Source organism: Rhinopithecus bieti, unplaced genomic scaffold (assembly GCF_001698545.2).
Source record: "Rhinopithecus bieti isolate Rb0 unplaced genomic scaffold, ASM169854v2 scaffold_56174, whole genome shotgun sequence".
Lineage (NCBI taxonomy): Eukaryota > Metazoa > Chordata > Mammalia > Primates > Cercopithecidae > Rhinopithecus > Rhinopithecus bieti.
In genome coordinates, this window is record NW_016824749.1 from 3,638,797 (window position 1) to 3,664,762 (window position 25,966).

The following is a 25,966-nucleotide window of genomic DNA, read 5'->3' on the forward strand; positions in this document are numbered from 1 at the left end:
ACTGTATCGTATACATGAACGTTGCTAGAGAATAGATCTGATGGGTTCTCAGCACACACACATACACACACACACAAATGATAACCATGTAAAATAATGGACATGCTAATTAGCTTGACTATGGTAATCATTTCACAATGTACATGTATATCAAAACACTATGTTGTACACGGAAGATATATATAATTTTATTTGTAAATGACACATCAAAAAAGGCAGAAAATGCTGCACTCAAAAGGACCTTAATCTCATTTTAGGGTCACACAGTTTATGCACAAGTTTCCATTTTAAAATGCTCATAACATTCCCAGTTATTTGGTAGCATGCAGTTGGCACCTCTTCTAACTGAGCTTTTTTATTAGAGTTGCTTGGAGGCACAGTCAATAATGGATGGGTATGGATAGCTGCTCCTAGAGGGATATTTTAGCAAATAGTATCTATGTTTCCCACACCCTACCAAAGAATCACATAACACTGAAATCTTAGATTTGGAAGGGACTGGGTTGATGTTTAGGTCCTATTCCCACCCAATTCAGGAAATGCAGTATATCAGGCTCGACAAACCACAGTTCACAGACCACATTCGGCTTTGCACCTGTTTTGTAAATAAAGTTTTATTGAAAACAGCCATGGTCATTCGGTCATTCATTCACTTACTGTCTCTGCCTGCTTTCACCTTACATGGCAGAGTTAAGAAGTTGCTACAGAGGCAGCATGGCCTCAAAAGCCAAGAAGATTTACTGTCTGACTCCACAGATAGGGTTGGCTGAAACCTGCTGGATAACACTTCTGACATAGACTTTAGACTTTCCTGTCAAAATACTTCGACTGAGGAGAAACTGGTTTCCTAAGCAGTCTGCTCCAACTCAGGGAGCTCTAGTTTAATTTTATTTTATTTCAGAGCTCAGGGAGCTCTATTTTAATTTTATTTTAAGAAAAGTAAAAAACTTCCTGTATACTGAAATACACTTCCTTGCAACTTCTACCATTCAGTCCTAGATTTACGTACTAGACCCACACAAAACAATTTATCCTCCTTTTCTGCTTTTAAAATATTTAAAGACCACAATGACTTGCCCACTAAATCTCCTTGTTTTCTATTCTTTGAAATTACAGTATATCACCTTGATTAGTAAATTAGAGTTTTGGAGTCGATTCTTAAATAAATATTTTATGTATACTACTGGAAGGCAGAACTACATATATTAGAAATGTAGGATAATGTTGCCAATACAATATTTTCTGGCGGAATGAAGTAGCATATTTTAAATATGCCTGTTGTGCTGTCTTTTAGATTTAGGATATCAAGTGTTGCAGCAGAGTAGTCAACAAATCTCTCTACTTTGTGCAGAGTAGAAAAGAGTTTAAATTTTAAATTTCATCTGTTACCAGGCTCAGCAGAAAACAAAAAACAAAAGCAGTTGGGACAAAAGCACCCTGCCTGCAAATCACAGCAGAAACCCTCGGGGCTCGTTTCTCTAAAAGGTGAAATTACAGACTTTTAACCTATTTAAATATGCTTCTGTGTTTAGTTCGGAGTTTTCTTACAGTGAAACATGTTACATTCTAGTAATACAATAAAACTAAAAAAACTCTATAGATTCAGGTGAACCAAATTAGAACTAAATTGAAAAGAGGCGTGGTCAGTAGAATTCTAAAATGTTCTCCCAAATCTCCCACTCAAATCCTGGGGACAGTGAATAAAATGAGGTTTCACATCTGCCCATGATTGTTACATGAGAAAAGCAATTCTGCCGATAGCATTAAGATTACTAAACAGTTGACTTTGTGCTCATCAAAATGGAGTCAATTAGAGTAGGCTGAATCTCATCACATGAGCCCGTTAAAAGTCGAGTTTTCCTCTGCAGTCAGCATAAGGAGAAGTCAGAGAGACTCAGAGCGTGAGAGCGATTGACAGCAGGGAAGTGCTCCAGCACTGGCTTCGAGATGGGTCACGGGGCAGGACCTGAGAGTCATCTCTGGACAAGAGCCAAAAAGAACATGGGGATTTCACTCCTACCATCAGAAGCTCTGAATACTCCAACAAACTGCACGTGCTTGAAAGAGAAGTTTTCTCCAGAACCTCCCCTTAGACACTTTCCAGGATGGAGCCCTCTCCACCTCCCCTTGTCCCAGATCTCCATGTGACTCACTTCAATCAGACCACTGCTCAAGCATCATCTCCTTGGGATGCCATCCTCCAGCAAGCATCTCATCTGAAAAGGCACCTTCCATCTCTTCCACCTCCTGTCTCTTTACCTATTCTTTGTCCGTTCTGCATAGCACAAAAAACACAACACACATGGCCAAAACAGCCATTCCCTTAAACAACAACAACTGTTGCCTCAGACACACCAACATCTGTTCTATCCTGCATAAGCGCTTCTCACAAAAAATCCCTGCCATTCCAATTAGCCAAACCTTAGCGATCCTTCTGCTAAACATCAGAGCCTGCCGTTCTGTTCAATCTGCATATTCTCACTCCCTGCCATTCTATCGCCTCCTTGTCCATTTCTCTGCTATCTTTCAGATGCCCGCTGTCTGTAACACTTTGCTGGAAGGATTGAGGCTTGCTAGTTTCCCTAGTTCCCTGAATAGCATTTGGCAGACTTTTATGAATGAAAGAGTAAAATGATAAATAAATAAGCACATGAATAAGGAATGAAATATTTTTAAAAAACAAGAGATTGAGAACAGGAAGGCTCCTTCACCCACAGTTGTGGACCATCTCATTCTCATATGAGAGTCACAATCACACATGTAAGCTATGACCTGCTGGTGTCAGACAACACTGAACACGATTGTCGGATGAATTCTGATTGGTCCTTGCTCTGCTGAATGCCCTTTGGTGGGGGCAAATGTCCTCTTGAGGTTCTGTCCCATTGCATTGCATGAGACACTGCTGTCCTTGGGTTTCCAGAACAGCATTGCTTTTGGTAATAACAAACCAATGCTGGCTACAACATCAAGCATTATTGATGGGAGACACAATTAAGGCATGGACAGCTGAAAAGACTGAAGCACAATCCCACTCCTAGGAGGATGTGGCAATATGAAAAAATTAGTTGTGCCTGAGTGATTTAGATGTCTTAATGTAGCCCGGGAAACATGGCAAAACCCTAACTGTACAAGAAAAAATACAAAAATTAGACAGGCGTGGTGGCATGCACCTGTAGTCCTAGCTACTCAGCAGACTGAGGTGGGATGATCCATTGAGCCCAGTAGGTGAAGGTTGCAGTGAGCCACGATTGCATCATTGCAACTCAGCCTGGGTGACAGAGTGAGACCCTGTCTCAAAAAATAAAATAAAATAAATAAATAAATAAATAAATGCCTTAATTTACTGTATTTCCATAAGCATAAAACTTAAAACTTGGGCTTGACTTGAGCAAGCAAGGAGGCAAAGCCTAGAGGTAGAAATTTTTTTTTTTAAATGCAGCACCTGCATCTAAAATATAATTTATTTTTCTTGAGACACGTCTTTCAAGCAGAAGAAAGGTAATGGGCACACAAACAGATACTTGATCATCTTCTTACAAAACAAGGCAGCATCCACACTTCAATACTGCAGCACATGAAATAATTTCTCAATTCCTATTCTGTCTTAGCTTAAATGACTTACTGATTAAAATGTGAGTAACAATAATTCTGGAGCTGAATGAAGTTCTCAGACCAAAAGGTAACATTAAGCAATGTTTTATTTAAATTTAATGTCATGTAGGGTCACTAAAAACAAAATGTAAGGGATAAATGTAAGTGCATAAAACAGAGATAAGACCAATTTCCACAAATACAACTTTTATTATCCAAAATCATCTTGGAAGGAAATTTTCTAGTATACCCATTTTCTAGATAATAAGATTAACCATTTGATGGGAATATTTCCAATTGTATCACCTCCTTCCTTGACTTTTTCCTCATCAATTTAGGGCCTGGGTTCTATGCACTGTGGCTCTTTGGGATAGTTAAATGGGTGCAATGGCTGAGATTACCCCTGCCTTAAATGGCCCAGGCTATAGGGCTTGCCAAATGGCTTTGGTTTGCAACCTCTTCCTCTGATATCCATTGAAGAATACACATCCTACCCTCTTGATTGCACGGTTCTATCTGCTATTGCCTACTGGGAGCATAACCAGGAAAGTTCTAAGGTCCTTCCAGTTCCAAAAGCCATTGATCCACCCTGTAAGGCACTATGAGAGACTGGCAATTACTGAGGAATCTCTTCCAAAAATACATGATTAAGGTAATTGTGATTCTATGAAGAATAAAAATTGAAAACAAAACCAATCTTGTTTAAATTATTAAATGAAGTTTTAAAAAAATAATGGAGTGGGTAGATGTATTGCCTATCAAATTAAAATTCAGGGAATATGTGTCAGTTATCAGCTTGATAAGTATGATCTGTAGGGTTGAATTAACTAAAGGTCTAACCCTAAACTAAGTGAGATATTACTGGGTTACTAAATACAGAGGAATGGCTTCCTTTTTCCTTTAAAGATGGAAGAATCCCAGAAGTATGCCTAAATCAGAAGCAGAAGACTCATGTTCTAATGACACGTCTGATCATCACCCTGAGTTCCATATACATACTGTAGTAGAAAGTATATCAGCATGTGAGTGGAGAGATTGAGAGTATAGATCTCTATGTATTGCTGGCTCTGTCACCAAGTGGTAACATGACTTCGGGCAGAAACTTATTGATTCTATTCCCTTACTTATAATATAAAGGAGCATAACTAGACACGTTCTAAAGTCCTTCTAGCTCCAAAAGGCATGATTAACCTTGTGAGGCACTGTGAAAAATTGGGGATTATGAAGATGAATCTCTTCCAATAATATATAAAGGTGATTGGGATTCTATGAGGAATTAAATGAAGACCATAAGTGACAATCAAAAGAGAAACTGTAACAGAACCTGTGAATCAACTTGTAAATAATCTGCTCTGGGTTATAAAATCTGAAAAGTACTATAATGATTATTCTTGTCATAACTGATGCCACTAACATAGTTTTTAAAACCTGAGAGCCTAAGTCAGAGTATTTACCTCTTTCAAATTATGCTGTGTGTGTGTGTGTGTGTGTGTGTGTGTGTGTGTGTGTGTCTGTGTATTCCTGAGTCAACATGAATACCTTTAAAAAATTCTAGAACTTTGGACCAGGCGCAGTGGCTCATGCCTGTAATGCCAGCACTTTGGGAGGCCGAGGCAGGCAGATCACGAGGCCAAGAGATCAAGACCATCCTGGCCAACATGATGAAACCCCATCTCTACTAAAAATACAAAAATTAGCTGGGCGTGGTGGCATGCGCCTGTAGCCCCAGCAACTCAGAAGACTGAGGCAGGAGAATCGCTTGAACCTGCGAGGCGGAGGCTGCAGTGAGCCGAGATGTCACTACTGCATTCCAGCACGGGCAACAGAGCGAGACTCCATCTCAAACAAACAAACAAAAATTCTAGAACTTTGATTAAATTATATTTTTGGGGTCTATCAATTGAAGTGGAATTGGACTGTGGATTCCTCTGTTGAGAAACTGGTTAGATATTTATTTGGGTACTGACACACTTAACTCTAATTTTGAGACCACAGCCAACTGTAACATCTATGATGGTGATGAAAATACAAAACTCTGGCCGGGCGTGGTGGCTCACGACTGTAATCCCAGCACTTGGGAGGCTGAGGCAGGTGGATAACTTGAGGTCAGGAGTTCGAGACCTGTCTGGCCAACATGGCGAAACCCTGTTTCTACCAAAAATACAAAAAAATTAGCCAGGTGTGATGGCAGGCGCCTGTAATCCCAGCTACTTGGGAGGCTGAGGCAGAAGAATCACTTGAACCTGGGAGTTGGAGGTTGCAGTGAGCCGAGATCACACCACTGCACTCCTTCAGCCTGGGTGACAGAGTGAGACTCGGTCCCAAAAAAAAGAAAAGAAAATACAAAACTCAAAACTCTTTCTTTGTTAGACTTGATGTCAAGATCAGTGAGATCAAGGAAAAATTAGGTCTAGGAGATTCAAGCATATTGAACTCATGATCTATAAATTGTAAATGCCAAGGATCTCTTAAAATAAAGACCTTTCTCATGATAAAGGCATGACCCAATAATATAGTTAGGGTTCATCTGCATTTCTCCTCTTCAACTTGATCCAGATGCCATTACTTGGACGAAGAATCAACTGTCCTTCTAGACCAAGTTCTTCTCTTTTCTGGTTGGATTCTATCCAAAAGTGCCTCAGGATGCATGAAAGAATGGTCTTTTCTTCCATCACAGCAAACTTTTGACCTTCAAATCAATGTAGATACCATCGCTTTAGATATAGATTTACCCCAAATGTGAGAAACAAGAGGTCCTATCACAGGAAGCAAGCCATTTTACATTTTCAGAGTAGGCGGAAGGAGAATCAGAATGGCTTGGGACACTTGTTAAAAATGAAGAGTCTTGAGTTTCCCTCCCTGCTCCCACCTTGCATGTCTATAGCTGGGGAGGACCAGGGAAGTTGTACTCCAGCTGATCCAGATAAATCCTGAGCTCATTCAAGCTTGAGACTCACTACTCTAGATTATGTCTTAGTGGGTGTTTAATTTACTATAGATTCACCAAATAAGCTTCAGATTCACCCACTTCATTCTGTCCTCATTTTACCAAGGTCTGCATTTACATAAATGACAAAATGCTAGAGATACTAAAACCAAAAGGGTTTATAATGCAGGGCAGTGATGTGCATTCATTTTGCTTAAGTACTTCAGTTGGCCATACGGCAAGCATTTTCTGTTTTGATTTGCAAAATGAAATTCTTAAAAGCAATAAACACAAAAATTAGGTTAACCATAAGTAATCATAAATAAAGTTTTTACCACAATAAGATATCCTACCGTAATTAAAAATCTACAACATTTTGAAACTCTACCATGAAACTAATTATGTCTTATGTCTAATTGTGTCTTTCTCCAAATTCTAAGCCCCCCGTATCTTAGAATACGACTGTATTTGGGGACAGGACATTGAAAGAGGTCAGTAAGTATAAGTGAGGTCATTGGGGTAGGCCCTAGAGTAGTCTGACTGGAGAGAAGATCAGGACACAGACCTACACAGAGGAAAGACCAAGTGAAGACATGAGGTGAAGACAGCATCTACAAGCCACGGAGAGAGGCCTCAGGAGAAACCAGCCCTGCCAACACCTTGATCTTGAACTTCCAGCCTCCAGAACTGTGAGAAGATAAATTTCTGCTGTTTAAGCCACCAAGTCTGTGGTATTTTGCTATGGAAGCCCACGCAGGCTAATATACTAATATACATTTTGACCATAATATTTTAAAACTACAAAGCACAGTAAGTGAGGGAAAAAAGAAACCAGCTATTTTTTTAAGGCTGTTGCATATGGGCAATGTCATATCACATCTCAAAGAAATAACTGTGAGAAACCCACTATCAAGTGGGCCTGAAAGGTCAAACCAACTGAGATGGATACAAACCTATACAGTTCCTGGGACCAGCAGAGAAGGGCACGTAGGCATATGGATGGCGCCCTTGTGCATTCTCGGGGAAGAACCGCTCAGGCTGGAACTCCTCGGGGTTGGGGAAGTATCTTGGATCTCTGTGCAATGCATAGGGAACGATGACAGCTTCGGTGCCTTTCAGAACTCTGTAACCCGCTGTCAAGAAGTAGTCAAAACGCCATGAGACCACAGCAAGACAGACATTAGAAAGTTTCCCTCTCCCTTCTACTTTAGGTATAGCATACTTACCCACTTCACAATCTTCACTAACACTGCGGGCAAATAAAGGAACAGAAGGAAAAAGGCGAAGGGTCTCCTTAATAACACATTCCAGATACCGAAGTTTCTTCAGGTCTTCTACGGTAGCGGGACGGTCAGACCTCCCTGATGAAAGCAAGTAGATAAGATGACCTGAAAGAGCGGTGGGGGCCAGGGGTGCACATATCGAAAAAGAACACGTGGATCAAGTCAGGGGATGTTAAACACCCATCAAATACCCAGCAAAGAAGAACACGTGGATCAGGGTACTGGATGCTAAACACCCATCAAATACCCAGCAAAGAAGAACACGTGGATCAGGGTACTGGATGCTAAATACCCATCAAATACCCAGCAAAGAAGAACACGTGGATAAAGGTACTGGATGCTAAATACCCATCAAATACCCATCAAAGAAGAACACGTGGATCAGGGTACTGGATGCTAAATACCCATCAAATACCCATCAAAGAAGAACACGTGGATCAGGGTACTGGATGCTAAATACCCATCAAATACCCATCAAAGAAGAACACGTGGATCAAGGTACTGGATGCTAAATACCCATCAAATACCCAGCAAAGAAGAACACGTGGATCAGGGTACTGGATGCTAAATACCCATCAAATACCCATCAAAGAAGAACACGTGGATCAGGGTACTGGATGCTAAATACCCATCAAATACCCATCAAAGAAGAACACGTGGATCAAGGTACTGGATGCTAAATACCCATCAAATACCCAGCAAAGAAGAACACGTGGATCAGGGTACTGGATGCTAAATACCCATCAAATACCCATCAAAGAAGAACACGTGGATCAGGGTACTGGATGCTAAATACCCATCAAATACCCATCAAAGAAGAACACGTGGATCAAGGTACTGGATGCTAAATACCCATCAAATACCCATCAAAGAAGAACACGTGGATCAGGGTACTGGATGCTAAATACCCATCAAATACCCATCAAAGAAGAACACGTGGATCAAGGTACTGGATGCTAAATACCCATCAAATACCCATCAAAGAAGAACACGTGGATCAGGGTACTGGATGCTAAATACCCATCAAATACCCATCAAAGAAGAACACGTGGATCAAGGTACTGGATGCTAAATACCCATCAAATACCCATCAAAGAAGAACACGTGGATCAGGGTACTGGATGCTAAATACCCATCAAATACCCATCAAAGAAGAACACGTGGATCAAGGTACTGGATGCTAAATACCCATCAAATACCCATCAAAGAAGAACACGTGGATCAGGGTACTGGATGCTAAATACCCATCAAATACCCATCAAAGAAGAACACGTGGATCAAGGTACTGGATGCTAAATACCCATCAAATACCCATCAAAGAAGAACACGTGGATCAAGGTACTGGATGCTAAATACCCATCAAATACCCATCAAAGAAGAACACGTGGATCAAGGTACTGGATGCTAAATACCCATCAAATACCCATCAAAGAAGAACACGTGGATCAAGGTACTGGATGCTAAATACCCATCAAATACCCATCAAAGAAGAACACGTGGATCAAGGTACTGGATGCTAAATACCCATCAAATACCCATCAAAGAAGAACACGTGGATCAAGGTACTGGATGCTAAATACCCATCAAATACCCATCAAAGAAGAACACGTGGATCAAGGTACTGGATGCTAAATACCCATCAAATACCCATCAAAGAAGAACACGTGGATCAAGGTACTGGATGCTAAATACCCATCAAATACCCAGCAAAGAAGAACACGTGGATCAAGGTACTGGATGCTGAATACCCATCAAATACCCATCAAAGAAGAACACGTGGATCAGGGTACTGGATGCTAAATACCCATCAAATACCCATCAAAGAAGAACACGTGGATCAAGGTACTGGATGCTAAATACCCATCAAATACCCATCAAAGAAGAACACGTGGATCAAGGTACTGGATGCTAAATACCCATCAAATACCCATCAAAGAAGAACACGTGGATCAAGGTACTGGATGCTAAATACCCATCAAATACCCATCAAAGAAGAACACGTGGATCAAGGTACTGGATGCTAAATACCCATCAAATACCCATCAAAGAAGAACACGTGGATCTAGGCAGGGGATGCTAAATACCCATCAAATACCCGTCAAAGAAGAACATGTGGATCAATGCACCAGATGCTAAATACCCATAGCTAAAGCAGAATTTCTAACACTATGCATAATCAAAATAAAATGAGGCAATATGCCAAGTAAAATGAATAGACACTAAAGGTCACATATTGTACGAATCCATGTATAAGCAGTACTCAGAATAGGTAAATCCACAGAGACAGAAAGTAAATCAGAGGCTGCCAGGGCCGGGGGAAGGAGGAATCAAGAGGGACTGCTTAATCGCACCAGGTTTCCTTTCGAGGTGCTGAAAATGTTCTGGAATTAGGTAGACGTAACTATTGTACAACATGGTGAAGGTACTAAATGCCACTGAAATGTACATTTTTAAATGGCAGATTTTACATTATGTGACATTTACCTCAGTAAAAAAATAACATAAGGAATTAATACTTGCAACTCACTACACAAAGATTAGTTGCTCAAAAAAAAATTTCTTTTTTTTTTTTTTGAGATGGAGTCTTGCTCTGTCGCCCAGACTGGAGTGCAGTGGCGCAATCTCGGCTCACTGCAAGCTCCGCCTCCCGGGTTCCCGCCATTCTCCTGCCTCAGCCTCCGGAGCAGCCTGGACTTCAGGCACCGCCACCATGCCCGGCTAATTTTTTATATTTTTAGTAGAGATGGGGTTTCACCGTGTTAGCCAGGATGGTCTCGACCTCCTGACCTTGTGATCCGCCCGCCTCAGCCTCCTGAAGCGCTGGGATTACAGGTGTGAGCCATTATGCCCAGCCTAGTTGCTCAAAAATTTTAGAACTAGGATTGGGGGTAGAAGAAAAAGTGAGGCACAATAAGCAGAAAACACGAGAAGCACAGAGCAAAGATTCTAGTAATGACGACTGTGTCACTGATTCTGCAGGACCAAAAACCTCTGTGAAACCGGCAATGAACTAAACATTGTAGGGGACACAAAATATTGCAGCCTATTCCAAAAGAACTTGTGAGCTTTTAGAAGACTAAATTCACCCACTCAAGGCAATCTAAGCAAAACTAAAATCAGTGTAAAAAAAATAAAACGATGACAAAAATGTTGCCAAAAGGTTTAGAAGGTGTCCATTCTGCAAAATAAAAGCTTGCCTCTTAATATGAAATTCCAGTCCCGGCACAATCTGCACACAAAACTGCTTTTCCATCCTCATCTCCCAGTGAATGAGAGATGAGTTCTCGCCGTCTCTCACTCTCCACTATTGCCCTCCAGACCAGAAACCTTTCCATTTCTGTGCTGTTGCTCATCTGCTTCCTCTCTTTCTAGAACGCCTTCTCTCTCCAGCTTTATATCTTTAGTTTTCCTTCCCCTCTTCTCGCTATAAAACTGCATCAGATACCACTTGCTGCTTGACTAACTCAACCTAATTCCTCTTCACCTTGCAGCTATTGGGGGCCATGCGACACGTGATTTTCAAAAAGGATAAAATTGATGGAAGCCCCTTTGTGGCAGGCTGATAATGGGCCCCAAAATATCAGGTCTTAATCCCTGCAATCTGTAAATGTTACCCTATTTGGAAGAAGAGAACTCTTGGCAGATTTGATTAAATTAAAGATCTTATAGTGGGGCAATTATCCAGGTGGGCCCTGAATGCCATCACAAGTATGTCACAAGTATGTCTGTGAGAGAAAGACACACAAACACACATATGCACACACACACCACACACGCATGCACGTGTGTGCACACACACGCAGAGAAAAGAGAAGGCAATGCAGAGACTGGCAGAGATGCCAGCAATGCAGCTGTCAGCCAAGGAACGCTGGCAGCCACCGGAAGCTGAAGAGGCGAGGAGGAGCTCAGCCCCGCCCACACGGTAATGTGGGCTCAGTGACACTGATCTTTGACTCAGGTGTCCAGAACTGTGAGGGAACAGACGTCGCTGCTGTGAACCTCCCCGTCTGTGGATTTGTCACAGCAGCCACAGGACACCAAGACACCCGGAACCCCCACCCCGTCTTCCTGCCTTGAAGATGAATGTGATGCTCGGAATGCCAATCAGGAGAACAAAAGCCAAGATGGTAGGGATGGCAGGGAGCAAAAGGGCAAGTCTGGGACCCTGGACATCCTACTGGCAGGACTTTTCCTCCGGTTGCTTGCTATGTAATAGAAATGTATCTCCTGGTAGCTTAATCCATCTCTTCTCTCTTTGTGGTGAGATGTGATCTGTGAAACAGCTTTCCTGTACCCTTCTGAATAGTTTCACCAGCTCCTCCTTTCTCCCAAAGAGCACCTCTTCATTCAAATGCACAGCCCACGACTCAAAGCTTCACGTAGGTGTCTGTTTTGCCTGGGAAGCAGTGAGACCCTTGAGGACGGCAGCAGCACGCATCTGTGCACCCCAGCATCCGGCCCAGTACGGTCACTGGCCAGGCGACTGGCAGAGGCCTGCGGGTGAACGGACGAGGCCTTGCAAAGGGGATGGTACTGGAAAGGATCCCGCCGGGGAGCCTTCCTGCTCATTATGCTGTGTTTACAACACAGTGACATCTCTGCAGGGGACTTAGTACCACAATATAACCAGTGAAGGGGCCAGACATACCAAACACGTCATCCAGCTCGTGGTCCACTTTTCTCTGGACTTCTGGGTTAGACCCCAACAGGTATAAGGACCAGTTCATTGCAGCTGCCGTTGTGTCGTGTCCCTACAAATGGAGAAAACAGTAGCTTAAAAAGCAGAGTTACCCTGCGATGATTAGGAGGGACCAGAAACCTCTTTTGAATTGTCTCCAGATTTGATGGCTGCACTGTGACTGCAGGACATGAGAAATGAATCCCGTGCAGCACCTTACCTCGGTGATAAACAAGGAAACAGTCCCTGAAAAGCGGAGGTTCATGCCTAGAGATGACAGTTCTGCGCCGCACGGTGGTGCGCACTGGTGGGACGTGCCTGTGCTGTATTAACAAAGGGGGCGTTCCACAGGCGCTAGGCGAGCTGGGCCTTTGTGAATAGAACGAAGTCTGATTTTCATGAGCCTGCTTGTCAGGTCTGTACTTCTCTGCCTTCCCCCATCTGTCAGGTGGGCCTTGCCTGTTGATGGCGGGTACCAGCGGGGTACAGGTGTGGTTCTAAGTCATATCCTCTGCATTAAAAATTGACCAGCCTGTGGAGGAGGCCACAGTATCACACTCACACCTGCTATGCCTCCCTTTCAATGCAAAGAAGAAAAGAATTAGAATGTTAAGGAATGTTACAGATGGAAGAGAAATCATTAGTCTGGTTCTGGTTGTTTTCGTGAGATTGAGAGGTTCCTGGTAGGAGATGGATGTGTGTGTGCACATGTGTGTACATGTATATGGGGGTGTGTACATATATGCATGTGTGTACGTGGCTATGTACATGTGCTTGTGTGTGCATTTGTGTTTATGTATACACGAATGTACATGGCTTTGTGCATTTGACTGTGTGCATGTGACTGGTGTGCATGTTGTATTTACGTATGTACATCTATGTATGTGTGTCTATGTGCATTGTTGTGTATGTAAGGTGTGTACGTGTGTTTTTGTATGTGTCGATTAGTTTGCCATAAATGTACATGAATGTGTCGGCCCCTGTGTGGGAAGTGGTGTGTGCCCATGTATGTGTATGCAGCATCGTTGCATGTGGGTCATATATGTGTTGCATGCATGTGTATGTGCATGAGTATCTTGGGTTGTGTGTATATTTGTGTGTGTTTGTATACACGTGTGTGTGCATGTGGACTATACATCGTTTGTGTATGTGTGGGTCATGTATGTATGATGCATGAGCGTATGTAGGTGCGTGCAGTGCATTTGTGTATGGTGTGTATATGTGAATGTGGTGTTTGTGGGTATATACATGTAGTCTTGTGCATGTGGTGTGTGTATGTGCATGAGCATGTGTGTGTAGACGTGTGCATGTGTGTTTGTGCGTGTGTGTGTGTGTACATGGGCAAGGTGAAGATGTGAGAAGGTCTCTCCACTTCAACATCAAATGACACCTGGTATGTGCTGCATACTTCTTATGGGCCAATCTCGATTCTCAGGGCACCTTTACAAATCTAATCATCATAACTATTCCATGAGGCTTGTGCTATTAAAATAAGAATATTCAGGCCCAGAGCGGCTAGGTGAGGTGCTTGAGGTCATGGTTCCAGCATGTTAGCTGGGATGTGGTCTTAGAGCCCACACACTTAACACCTCTCTACTTTTCAGCTAATTCAGATGTCCATTTTCTGCTTAAGATTTATTTTCAGTAAAGTTTTCTGCTTTAAAAGGTTTAAAACTGCCAATGTAGACCATCTCTCTCTTTACACATAGGAAAATTGTGAAAGAGCTCTGGAATGATCAGAACTATCTTATTTGGCTAATCAGCACAGAACCTGAACTGGAACTCGGATCTAAAGACCCTTCACACAGCTTTTTTCTACCGTGTCGTGGAGCCTCACACCAGAGTGCACATGCTTGGCACTGCTGCCAGAGGCTGCCACAGAGCAGCTAACACGTGGGTGGCAGGAAGAGCCATTAAAAACTCAGGTGCCTGGCCGGGCGCGGTGGCTCACGCCTGTAATCCGAGCACTTTGGGAGGCCGAGATGGGCGGATCACGAGGTCAGGAGATCGAGACCATCCTGGCTAACACAGTGAAACCCTGTCTCTACTAAAATACAAAAAACTAGCCGGGCACCGTGGCGGCGCCTGTAGTCCCAGCTACTCGGGAGACTGAGGCAGGAGAATGGCGTGAACCCGGGAGGCGGAGCTTGCAGTGAGCCGAGATCGCGCCACTCACTCCAGCGACAGAGCGAGACTCCGTTTCAAAAAAAAAAAAAACAACTCAGGCGCCTTTCACTCTGCTCCATGTGGAGGATATTACTACATGGCTTCTAAACACCATGCTTTATCTATTTTGCAATCCACATAAAGAGAAAGTCTCTCTTTGTAGTATTTAATATTTAAGCTATCTTTGTAAAAAGCACTTCATATATATGTATAAACTTGAGATCAGAGGTCTCTTCAGAATCATGAACTGGCTGATTCTCTGTGGGAGGGCTCTTGCTGTCCTCTTTAGGTAGAGCAGCTCATGGCAATAGCTAAGCACTCATCTGCTGGAACCTCAGAAAGGAGGTGGTGAGGAAGTGGACTTGCGGGTCTCGGGGGTTGGCAAGAAGTCTGAAGCCATGTGGAGAACTGAGAGCAACAATCTCTGGCTGCTCTTCTGCTTGGGAAAACTCTGACAAGTCTTAGGTTTTCCTGAGGAAAAACAAATGCGTCTACTGCTATGCCCAGCACTAGTCAAAATCGTTTCCTGAAGAAGGAAGTTGAGTTAATCAGTTTCTTAAATTTTGTAATTTCTAATTAAAATATAATGAATCTTCCTTAGTTACAGTAAACTACTTTAATATTTGATTAAGTTTTAAAAAATAATGGTAAAGATTCTAACAATAACTGAAATTTGTTTAATGATATCTGAACATAACAATATGCAATACCTCAAACATGAAGGTGTCAACTTCTTCTCGAATATCTTCATGACTTAGCCTGTTCCCTTCGTCATCAGTCACGCTTAAAAGCAAGTCAAGAAAGGCCCTGCGTTTATTTTTGGAAGGGGCGGAGCCCCTGCCATCACCTCTACCGTCTTCATCTGCGTTCATTTCATGGGCCCGTTCAGCGATAACCTGTACAATTTGAATGATAATCACATGCTTCTGTTTGAACTTGGATGCACGCTGGTAACACATTTTCTTATAAAATATGCTAGTTTCTTTCATTTATTTTTTCCAAGGCTTGCTATTTCAACATTTCGACAACATAGACTCTTGTGAAAACACAGTAAATCCTCATTAATATTTTGGGGATTATTTGGTGAAACTTTTAAAAACAAATGTAATGTCATGCAAATTCCTAATTTTCAAGTGCTATTTTTGCAGTCTTTTCAACACAAGAATAGAATCATAGTCTATTAGATAGTACCCTAGAGATTTGATCGTGCTAATGAGAAAAAGTTTAAGTGGTGGAGTGAATGCAATCGTTATACAATACTCTAATTATAGACTTAATTACATGTTGTAGGGGAGAAAAGAAACAGCAAGTAGATTAGTTAATTCACCCTCTATGCTTGCAATTCCTGCTGCCTGAAATGCTTTCCTCAGAGGCCTGCATGGCTGCCCCTTCCCTTCTTCCAGATCTCTGCTCATTGTCACACGATCAGAGACCTCCCTCATCCTTGCTACCCCCGTCCCTAGCATTGCGACGCTTCCTAACACTGCTTTATTTTTCTCCATTTCCCTTGCCACCTGACATTATGTGATATTTCTAATATGCTTATAATTATATGTGATATTATACTTATGTTATACTTATTACTTATTATATGTGATATTATACTTATATTATACTTATTACTTAGCCTCTTTCTCTTCCAACTCAAACTCTGCCATGCTTGTGCATGTCTTTGTTCATTGATATATAGAGTACGGCTTGGCACTTAAAAAATACTCACTAGATAGTTCTTGAATGGATAAAAGAATGAAGACCCATACACTTAATTTTGTTGTACATTTCAACCTTCTTTTCCTACCAGGTAATTGACCAAACCTGCTACTAAGTGGCCTAAATAGATTCTAAGCTCTTTGAGGGCAAAACACCATGTCTTCTTTTATTCTTGGTGGAATTCTTACAGCCTAGGCCTCAGTAGGCAATTCTCAATGTTTATTAAATGAATAATATTGTCCATTCAGTCAGGAATTCATTTAATTATTGCTATTAAATATTAATGCACAAAATTTAAGGAAAAATTTAACTATGAAATATAACCTGCTGGCTATTCTCCTATAACCAGGTGATCACATTCCACTGTGGCCAGCTCAGCCAACATTGCATTCACAGAACGTCAACTGATTTATTTATCATTTATTCTCTTGGGGTAGGGCATACTTTACCACAAGGACGTAATTCCAATAGATTTTAACCAAAATTTACAGCAAAGAAAGGACACATTTATATAGGCAGTTTTTTCAACACACTGAAATGAGAATGTGATGTATATTTTCAATTAGATCTTGCTTTTTCAAAACACATTATTAACACAAAAATTGACATCCTATATTCAAAACAACATCACTATCTTCTGGTTACTTTTGAATTGGAAGTAAAAGACTAATATCTAGTTAATTTTAATGTTTTCCAAGTTAAGATACTGGTATCAAGGCCCCCTGCCTTTGAAAATGACTGCCAGATCCAAACATTTTCCAGAAAACTCCTATACACAGACATTTGCTTCTTTATTCCTTCACACAGCACCCGTTTGTTAATAAGTGTTCACAGCTCATACCACATGTTGTAATTATGTGTTGATAGATCACCTACTAGAATGCCTTCCTTTCAGGTAGGGACCACATGCACCTGCCCTACTCATTACTACATTTCCAACATTTGGTATGGTGCCTGGCACTTAGCGAGCACTTAATTAATATTGGTCAAATACATAATTTAAGTATAAATATGCTAAGTAATTTTTTCTATTATTATTCAACTTTTATTTTCTGAGATATAGGCTCAATAGTCCTACACCGGGTATGTTAACAAAATATCGACAGCATGGACTTACCAAAAGTTCTGGAAATGGATGGTGGGGATGGTTGCACAACATCGTGAATGCACTTAATACCACCAAACTGTACAGTTAAAATGGTTGTAAAGGAAAATTTTATGTTATGTCTATTTTACCACAATTTTAAAAGTCAGGGACTTACATTGTTGGTAAAAGTATGGAGGATCTTAAGGCTCTTTTTGTGTTCCCATCCTTCTTTAAACATAAGGTACCAGAGGTCAAGCCAAAGCCAGGGCATCTTTATTCTTCGAAATATCATCTCACTCATTCTATAGATGGGAAAAAAATACATCAGCTGTTGTATCAGAAAGGTGTATTTCTTGAGCACTTCCTTGGTACCTAGCCTTGATGAAGGCAATCGTGGAAATGATGATGACTGTCTTAGAGGCTACTAAGAGCTCCATGCTTTATGCTCAACAGTGAAGGTATGGGCTATCATGCATCCCATGAAGCCTCAGAAAATAATGGGTTCTTTAAAGGAATGAAGAATCCATTATAAAACATTCTTACTAGATAGCCATCTGGCCTCTGCTTCTGTTTCTCCAGGGCGAGTTTGCCACTCTGCCTAGGGCCTCTGTACCAGGGGCTGAGATGCAATCGGCCTCCTTTTAAGGTCCATCATTGGTTTGACCACTCCTCTGGAGGGACAGAAGACAACTGGCTGCCCTCTTCTACACGCAAAGGCCCTGTAAGTACCCATCTGTCACTTGGCTGTTCTGGCACCTCCCTTTCATGTCCAGCCATGGAGCAGAAAGACCCCTACATGATTTCCTGCAGGACCAGCTTAGATGCCGGTTCTTCAGAAAGACCTTTCCTGGCCTCTCACTCTGTAGGATACTTTCTTGTTTTCCTCTCCGATATCAATTTGATCTTCTCTTCCTGAGCAATTATTACAACTCATGAATTTCTTTGTCCAATGCCTGACTCCTGTGTTATTCTGTTTTGTGTACTACTACAAAACCAATCAGTACGCTGTGCAATGATTGGAAGATCACAGATGCTTAATAAATGTTGGTTAAAATGAAGTGAAATGAGCAAGAGATTTAAATGTACTCAGCTCAATGCACTTCTCTGTACTTCCTCAAGTCCTTGCCCTGCCTCTTAACAGGTGAATAATTGCAAGCAATTTTAGAGTAAAATTGACTGTTTTGATGACTAAAACAATACCTACTGGGTGCAGAAAATATGAGAAAGAAGAATAACAACAAAAGGAAAGCAAAAAAATGAGAAACACATACACGAGACAATAAGAACCACGGCTAACATTTGGTTATAGTATCTGCTAGTTTTCTTTGAATAATTTTTAAATATAACAATTATCATAGTGCAGAAAACTGTATTTTTCTTTTCTCAGCATCACAATGTAAGCATCATTATCTACAATATAATGTAATCTCAATGTTAGAGAATAATCATTTTAAATTACTGCATAATCTAGATGTGCCATAATTTACATAACCTTTACTCTACTGCTTAACACATGCTTACATGATGAGGTTAACTTCTAGTTTAATGGTTAATTTTGAAACCATAAGAAGATACAACACAGAAATTGTTAGCGATAATTTTTAAAGTCCAAATCAATAATTTTCGAAATAACTGAAAGGATTCCATTTACCTATAAACTGCACGGACATACTCGGAATCATCATTACTTTGAGCACCAATAGTCTTCCCCATAGCTGTTTCTATAAAATATGGGTGAGAAGCAACCATTCAGTTCATGCACGTTAGTTATCTTGTGTTTATTTTGCAGTGGCAGACACTAAAGATGCACATCCTGCTTGGTCCTTGTACTTCTCAGAATTCTCCTTCCTCCCTTTACCCCCTTCTCTTGTACGGGCCACTTCTGCTCCCTGTTCCTGTTCTTCCTTCCCTTCGCCTCCCTAGGCAGTTGCTCCGTGCCTGCCCCGCTCACAGCCCTGGGCGTGGCTGCTGCTCCTCAGAAGGCTGACACGGCAGGAGAACCGCTCTGAAGAGCCCACCACCCTTTCCAGTCCCCCATTCGCCTTCCCGGTGGACTGTCATTTTCCTATTTGGGCCATTTGCTCCGTATGTCATAAATTTAGAAACAGATCGATGAGACTCACCACAGATGATATCTAAGGCACAAAGAGTGATGTAAACAAAGCAGTTAAATGCTTCTTGGTTAACATGTTTTTCAAGTTTCTTAACCAATATATTTGCTTGTTCATTCATGATATCTAAGAAATCTTCCAGAATGGTAAAATGGAAAGTGGGTGTTAACATCTTTCTCCTGGAGCGCCATTTGCTTCCAGTACTAGAAATAAAATATGTGGTTACAAAAAATATACATATAGAGAGAGACAGAAAGAGAAAAGTAACATCCAAAACGATTAAAGCATAAATATAGCAAGTCAACAAAATTCTCCTGAAACACCTTCATCTACAGAGTCTCAAATGCTTTTGGCAGAATGACAAAGATATACACGTATCTATAAAATATTCATCTATAGTTACAAAATATGAATATTTTGGATATTGTTCTATAATATTTATGTTCAAAATAGCATTCATAAAATTGAAACATTTAAGAATTTTTCTCAATTTCTGAGTTCCAAGTTTCTAACAAAACTTTTTTCTCCTGCCATCAATACCTCAGTCCTCAGATGATCCTCACTCTCCACGGTTCTACCTTGATCTCGCCCCTGCTCCACTTCTCCAAAGTCCCTTCTGGGCTCCTGCCTTGCCCTTGTGGGGACCTCTCTCAGAGGGTGGAACCCTGTTTCTAGATACCAGCTCACTGAGGCTATCTTTTTGATCGGATTTTCAAGATTTCCCTGCTCCAGACACTCCTTGCTTTACTGTGTCCTCCATCCTGCCCAGTCCCGTCCATCAGGAACTTCTGAGTCTTCCTGAACACAGGCGATAGTCGCTATTGAATACCACAGCTGGAGATAACCGTTCACCTCAACTCTTGGCCTCTTGGCGGGCAAAGGCCAGCTGCCAGCTGGACCTTCCTTTCCAGCCTTTCTCCTCCCTTCTGACAGCACAGTCCTGCTACAGAAAAAAGCTACCCTGTGTCAATTCCTGAAATAACAAGTTGCAGGCAGAAGTAACCATTTCTATAGACAGCTTTACAAAGGTACACTGGCATACCTTGTAAGAAGTCCTAGGCCAAGCCACGGTTCTAAAAACTTGTACATAGAGGATTTGTCAATTTGCTTTGAACTAGTTAAAATTACCTTAGGAAGAGAAAAACATATTTTAGAGACATACAGACATCAAACAACCTTCCTGTAATTATAGGATACCTGGCTAGAATACAGCTAATTTTTAGGACATTCACAACATTTATTTCCTCCGTGGTTCATTTTCAGTCCTGTGCCTCAAAGACTTTCAATTAGAGTTTTGAACATAAAACTAGCATTCAGTCTTGGGGACTCAATGCAGTTGGGAGAAAGAAAGATGACCCAGGTGGTTCTCTAGTTCCTGCCATAAACCAGGAACCAAGTGGAGTTATTTAATGGGGGGAGGGGAAAGTGAGGTGGGGAGGAGGCACATCTGGAGGGTGAGCACATCTGGGGAGATGGAAATCATGGGTGTATTTTCAGGCGATGTTGACTTTGAGGCATTCAGGTTGCTGTGGTCTGAAAGCAAATGAGACAGCCAAGATAAGACCTGAGCTGGAGTTGCCTGTTTGAGTGTCCCCAGCATAGAGGCAGCAAGGGAAGCCGTGAGTGTGATCGGATCACCAAGAGTCCAAGTGAAGTGGGAGGAGGGATGGGGTCTAGGGCTGAGCACAGAGTGCTCACCAGGCTTCTTGTTCGAGTCCCCTACTCTGGACAGCTCTCCATCTGCATCCACCACACCAACTTCTGTTAACACTAGGCCAACAGTGGCTGAGATGCTGTCTGCCCTTCTCGCTCTCTTCTCTGAGCCAGATTCTGGAGCAGCATGAGAAACTCCAACACTTTCACCGTAATTAGAAAGACGTGTCCTGGCACTGCTTCCTAGGGAATTTGGCCTTTAATTTTGGTCAGTGGTCTGCTTACCCCATCTTTGTTTCCTCACCTGAATCCTTTTCTCACCATACTACAAGATGATTTCCCCAGACCTTTCAACTACTAAAAGGACTACAGTTTTTTGGAGGACTAATTTCAATAGCATGGGTTTGTAATATTTATCCCATAAATATCAAATTTACCTTGTCTTTTAAATTTGGAATAATAAGTTTATCATTGATATAATATGAGACCTGAGCAACTTGAGGAAAACATATTTTATTAGTCATATATTTTTGAAGTCTTAAAATAGTATCTGGTGGATAACAAGTGCTCGCCTTGTGGAATAATTTATTTATGTTTCTAAAAAAAGATATCCTTTCAAAAAAAGAATAAATATAACGGGACCTGATAGCAGTTGTGCACTTATATCTGGAGGGTGTTAATCTCCCAGGATTCAGGCTACATCTGGAAAGCATTAAATTGCACCTATATAGTCTAAAATACTTAATGGAATGTTTTTTGCACTGAAATGGTTGAAATGTAAGGATGCATTTTATTGATTCTGATGAGATTCTCACACTGTAAGATACACAGTGCAATAATGATCATATTCACACGTACCCACCTCCACATTTTCTGCATTATAAAGGGCCACCATGGGCACCGGCCCGACCCAGAGCTTCAGCAGTGGCATGTGGCGGTATTTCTCTGTGTACTCAATGATCTGCTGAAAAAATTCTGGGGAAAACATCAAATTTTAATTCAATCAAGATGAGAATGTTGTGACCATTACTGGACAAATATTTGTTTTCTCATTTTGATAAATATACTAATTTGGTAATGTGTTACTGTTAGAGGAAGCCAGGTAGAGAGCATGTGTGAACTATCTGTAATATTGCAACTTTTCTGTAAGTCTCAAGTTTTTTTCAAAATAGCATTTGCCAGAGCAAATAAACCTACATAATGCATGTTAGCTATTAGAGAATAATAATTATTAGGTTTTGATGTCCCAGAATGGGCATTCTTTCTAACGACTGCCAAGTATCACAGAGCTAGCCAACGGTGGAAACTGGCTTGCACCGAGACTCCAGAACTTCCCCATACACTATGCTGCTTCCAAATGTCTCTCAGATGAAGCAGTTGTCAAAACTGGTATGAAAGGAGCTGGGTCAGATCACCAGTGTCAATCATCCTGAGTCATGCTAACATACTGCCTGCCCTGGTCTGGTCTACCAGTGTCAATCATCCTGAAGTCATGCGTAACATACTTGCCTGCCCTGTCTTGTTACCGTGTCAGTCATCCTGAGTCATGCTAAGCATACTGCTGCCTGGTCTGGTCTACCAGTGTCAGTCATCCTGAGTCATGCTAGCATAACTGCCTGCCCCTGGTCTGGCTTACCAGTGTTCAGTCATGCTGAGTATGTAACATCTGCTGCCCTGTCTGGTCTACCAGTGTCAGTCATCTGAGTCATGCTTAGCATATGCCTGCCCTGGTCTGGGTCTTACAGTGTAGTCATCCTGAGTCATGGCCTAACATACTGCCTGCCCTGGTCTGTTACAGTGTCAGTCATCCTGATATTCTAACATATGCCTTGCCCTGTCTGGTTCTACCAGTGTCAGTCATCTGGTCATGCTAACATATGCTCCCTTGGTCTGGTTCTACAGTGTCAGTCATCTGGTCAGTGTTAACATACTGCCTGCCCTGGTCTGGTCTCGTGTCGTCATCCTGAGTCTGCTAACATTTTACTGCCTGCCCTGGTCTGTTCTACCAGGCTTCAATCTCCTGAGTCATGCTACATACTGCCTGCCTGGTCTGTCCTTACCAGTGTCGTCATCCTGAGTCATGCTAGCATACTTGCCTGCCCTTGGTCTGGTCTCCGAGTGTCAATATCTGAGTCATGCTACATACTGCCTTGCCCTGGTCTTGTTACCAGTGTCAGTCATCCTTAGTCATTGTAACTACTGCTGCCCTTGGTTGGTCTACAGTGTCAGTTATCCTGAGTTCATGCTAGCATACTGCCTGCCCCTGGTCTGGTCTACCGTGTCAGTCATCCTGAGTCATGCTAGCATTACTGCCCTGGCCCTGGTCTGGGTCTCCAGTGTCAGTCATCCTGAGTCGATGCTAGGCATAACTGCTGCCTGGTCTGGTCTACCGTGTCGTCATCCTGAGTCATGCTAGCATACTGCCTGGCCCTGGTCTGGTCTTACAGTGTCAGTCTCTGAGTCCATGCTAGCATACTGCCTGCCTGTCTGGTCTACCAGTTGTCAGTTCCTGAGTCATGCTAGCATACTGCTGCCCGGTTGTCTACCAGTGTCAGTATCCTGATCATGCTAGATAACTGCCTGCCCTGTCTGTCTACCAGTGTCAGTCATCCTGGAGTCATGTAGCATACTGCCTGCCTGGTCTGTTTCAGTGTCAGTCATCCTGAGTCATGTAGCATACTGCTGCCCTGGTCTGGTCTACAGTGTTCAAGTCATCCTGGTCATGCCTAACATATGCTTGCCCTGGTTTGGTCACCAGTGTCGAGTCATCCTGAGTCATGCTGGCATACTGGCCCTGCCCTGGGTCTGGGGTCTACGTGTCAGTTCATCCTGAGTCGATGCTGGCATACTGCCTGCCCTGCGTCTGTCTACAGTGTCAGTCATCCTGAGTCATGCTAGCATACTGCCTGCCCTGGTCTGGTCTACCAGAGGGGACAGCGAAGTCTCAATGTGTGATTCTAAGGAGCAAGGCCCACAGCTGGGAGTAGCTGGGAAAGGCAGACATTGTCACTATGGACTGGAAAATGCTAGATTAGAGTTTAGAGGCCAGTTGGAAGCCAACCATAATCTTCAAGGTGAAATGGCTGAGGCCAGCGTTTGGACATTAGCCACAAAACGAAAGGCAACACCTCTTGCACGCAAAAGACAGGATTCTTGAGAACAATGACTATATCTTAGAATATTCTGATATCCCCAACTTTGTTGAGGTCAACACTGGGCCCAAGCAGGGCCTCAATAAATGCTTGATTGACAACTAAAGAACTTAGTTGTCAATTCTAACCAACTTCTAACCAACTTCTAGACAGTGATCTAGCAACTTTGCAAGCAATACATTTAATCCTTAAAGTAACTCTGTAATATAGTCACTTTAACAAGTAAAGGGGGGAAAAGCCCTCTAAGTTAAAGAGTTTTAAATAATTTCCCAAAAAACTTGGATATACTGTTGGAAATTGAACAGTGGTTTTCCTGATGCCAAAATCCAGAATTTGTTGGTGGAATAAAAAGTCCCTTTGTAAAAGACAGTATTTGTCATTGTCTTCACTCTGAAAGTGACTGCAAGGAGAATTACTTTAAATAGTCCAGCCAGCTCACAGGTTGTTTTGAAACAGGTCTTATTCACCAGAGATTTTAATTACTGGAATCCCCAAAAGAATATGATGAGACTTAAATATATTATTTCCAGGGGTAAGAAATACCGTTACCCCTATATTTTTGTACAATTATTTTTTAATACCGTAAAGCCTTAGGACAAAAGGGGTGGTTAGCTCTGCTTTTAGAATTAACTGAGATGATTTTTACCAGTGTGATTTTCATATCTGGACTGGATTACTTGTTACATCAGTCATGATGATATTTGGTTGGCAGAGTTCGCTTGATTTTTTTTCTGACAAAATATTTTTAATATTCTGGTAAACACTCTTCCATGAGGTCTCATCTTGTGACGCTGAAATGGCAGCGTTGTTTTTATTAGAGAAAACAAGTGAAAATGATAAAAAGTCCTTCAAGCTTTGGAGTTAGTTAATGCTCAGCCTGTAAAACAATCACTGACAAATAAATCCAGAGGAAACTGGGTTCTGCTCGGGGCCCATTTTAAAACATGTCATTTTGGGCAAATCTTTCCAGTTCTGGGTACCTCAACTTAACTAACCCCTGATGAAAATGAAGCGCTGAGATCGAGTTCACCGTCCCTGACGGGGGGCTGTAAATACCAGGCACTTTTGCGAGCTTTCCAACTTCGAGTGATTTTTCTCCCATCAATAAAATGTTCATCTCTGTTTTAAAACATGATTTTAATTAAAAAATTCACTTTTTAATAAACGAGGAGTTTGAAACCCTCCAAAGAAGTCTGCCTGATGGCCCTGCCGTCAGTTTCTAAACTGTTATTATGTAAACTCCTTTAAATCACAGTTTCTTAACAGTTATTTGTAACCTCCTTTAAAGGGCTAAAATATGAAGGTCAAGCGGGAACCGAAGCAGCGGTCAAGTCTTGTGATGCTGGGAGGAAGCCTCCAATGAATCTCTAGTCTCTTATTTTCCAAAGTGGGAGCGAGAGGAGGGCGGCTCCAAGCGTTAAGGTGTTGGCCAGTTTACAAACGCTTTGCGCTCCTGGGGAGCTTCTGTTCCTAAGGCTTCCCAAGCCAAGGCAGGAGGAAAGGCAGGGCTTTGAGAGCTGAGCAGCAGGGAGGTGGGAAAAGACTCGGGGGGGGGGGGGGGGGGGGGGCCCCCCCGCGGGGCCCCCCGGGGGGCCCCGGGGGGGGGGGG

The 25,966-nt window shown here is 42.1% G+C and overlaps 1 protein-coding gene across 1 annotated transcript in view; it reads right to left on the reverse strand.

The window, feature by feature from the left end:
* Positions 1 to 3,680: 3,680 nt before the first annotated feature.
* CYP4V2 (cytochrome P450 family 4 subfamily V member 2) overlaps positions 3,681 to 25,966 on the reverse strand; it is a 24,741-nt gene continuing 2,455 nt past the window's right edge. The window contains exons 2-11 of the mRNA XM_017862637.1: positions 22,068 to 22,180; positions 20,595 to 20,680; positions 19,565 to 19,755; positions 19,093 to 19,162; positions 17,617 to 17,743; positions 15,355 to 15,540; positions 12,449 to 12,551; positions 7,744 to 7,878; positions 7,471 to 7,650; positions 3,681 to 6,280 (exon numbers count right to left, since the gene is read on the reverse strand). Coding sequence (XP_017718126.1) covers positions 6,108 to 6,280; positions 7,471 to 7,650; positions 7,744 to 7,878; positions 12,449 to 12,551; positions 15,355 to 15,540; positions 17,617 to 17,743; positions 19,093 to 19,162; positions 19,565 to 19,755; positions 20,595 to 20,680; positions 22,068 to 22,180 — 1,364 coding nt within the window. The 3' untranslated portion in view covers positions 3,681 to 6,107. The remainder of the gene's footprint in view (positions 6,281 to 7,470; positions 7,651 to 7,743; positions 7,879 to 12,448; positions 12,552 to 15,354; positions 15,541 to 17,616; positions 17,744 to 19,092; positions 19,163 to 19,564; positions 19,756 to 20,594; positions 20,681 to 22,067; positions 22,181 to 25,966) is intronic.